Source organism: Apaloderma vittatum, unplaced genomic scaffold (genome assembly GCF_000703405.1).
Source record: "Apaloderma vittatum isolate BGI_N311 unplaced genomic scaffold, ASM70340v1 scaffold31439, whole genome shotgun sequence".
NCBI lineage: Eukaryota > Metazoa > Chordata > Aves > Trogoniformes > Trogonidae > Apaloderma > Apaloderma vittatum.
In genome coordinates, this window is record NW_009737483.1 from 617 (window position 1) to 1,367 (window position 751).

The window sequence follows — 751 nt, forward strand, 5'->3', positions numbered from 1 at the left end:
CACCCGCCACCCCCAAGCACAGGAAGGTGTCTGGTGGCCTTTTCCACCTGGAGCCTCCATCCATCCACACACCGTGGCCACATGGTGCTGCAGAACTGCTGGAGCCCCGGTGCCCCACTCCTACCCCTGGCACAGCCAGAGCTTGGGCTTCAGAGGCCGGTCTGCGCGTCACTCGTGGGTTGGGCAGACGGTCCTCTGGAACACTTTTTGGGCAGAGGTGTGCTCCTTCCTGGCAGAGGACGAGCTGGCTTCAGTTGCAGCCGCACTCCTCGATGATCATGTCCTCGTGGTGGCGGACGACGATTTCGCCCTTCTCATAGTAGAGCATGGAAAGGGGACTCATCTTGACCGGGGAGCAGGCGAGGCAGGGCACTTCGCTGGGCTGGTAGAGCTGCAGCAAACTCTGTGGGGAGACACAGAAAGGGCAAAGCATCACCCCCTGCCCCAGACCAGTGGAGTGGCGAGGAGCAGGGACAGCAAACCCCTCTTACCTGTATGTAAGCATGGTTGGTGGGCTTGAAGGTCTCGTCCACGGGTGACGGACACCGCCCTTCACACCGGTAGGCGTTGTACTTTTTGGGGTAGACGATCCAGCTGCCCCAGCTGGTCTGCTCGAAATCCACCATCATGTCCACCCTCCTGCACAAAGACCTGCCTTCCTCCCCTGGGATGGCAGCGGCAGCATCGCTCGCTTTGATCCTTTGCTTCTCTTTCCTGTTCCTGCGATGCCGGCGGGTCCCTGAACCCTGGG

At 61.0% G+C, this 751-nt stretch overlaps 1 protein-coding gene across 1 annotated transcript; it reads right to left on the bottom strand.

Moving 5' to 3' along the window:
- Positions 1–250: 250 nt before the first annotated feature.
- NODAL (nodal growth differentiation factor) lies at positions 251–743 on the bottom strand (the record flags this gene model as incomplete). The annotated part of the gene is made up of 2 exons (XM_009877343.1): positions 251–403; positions 492–743. Coding segments are annotated over 2 exons (405 nt in total), but the record flags the coding sequence as incomplete, so codon positions are not given.
- Between the last annotated feature and the right edge of the window lie 8 nt (positions 744–751).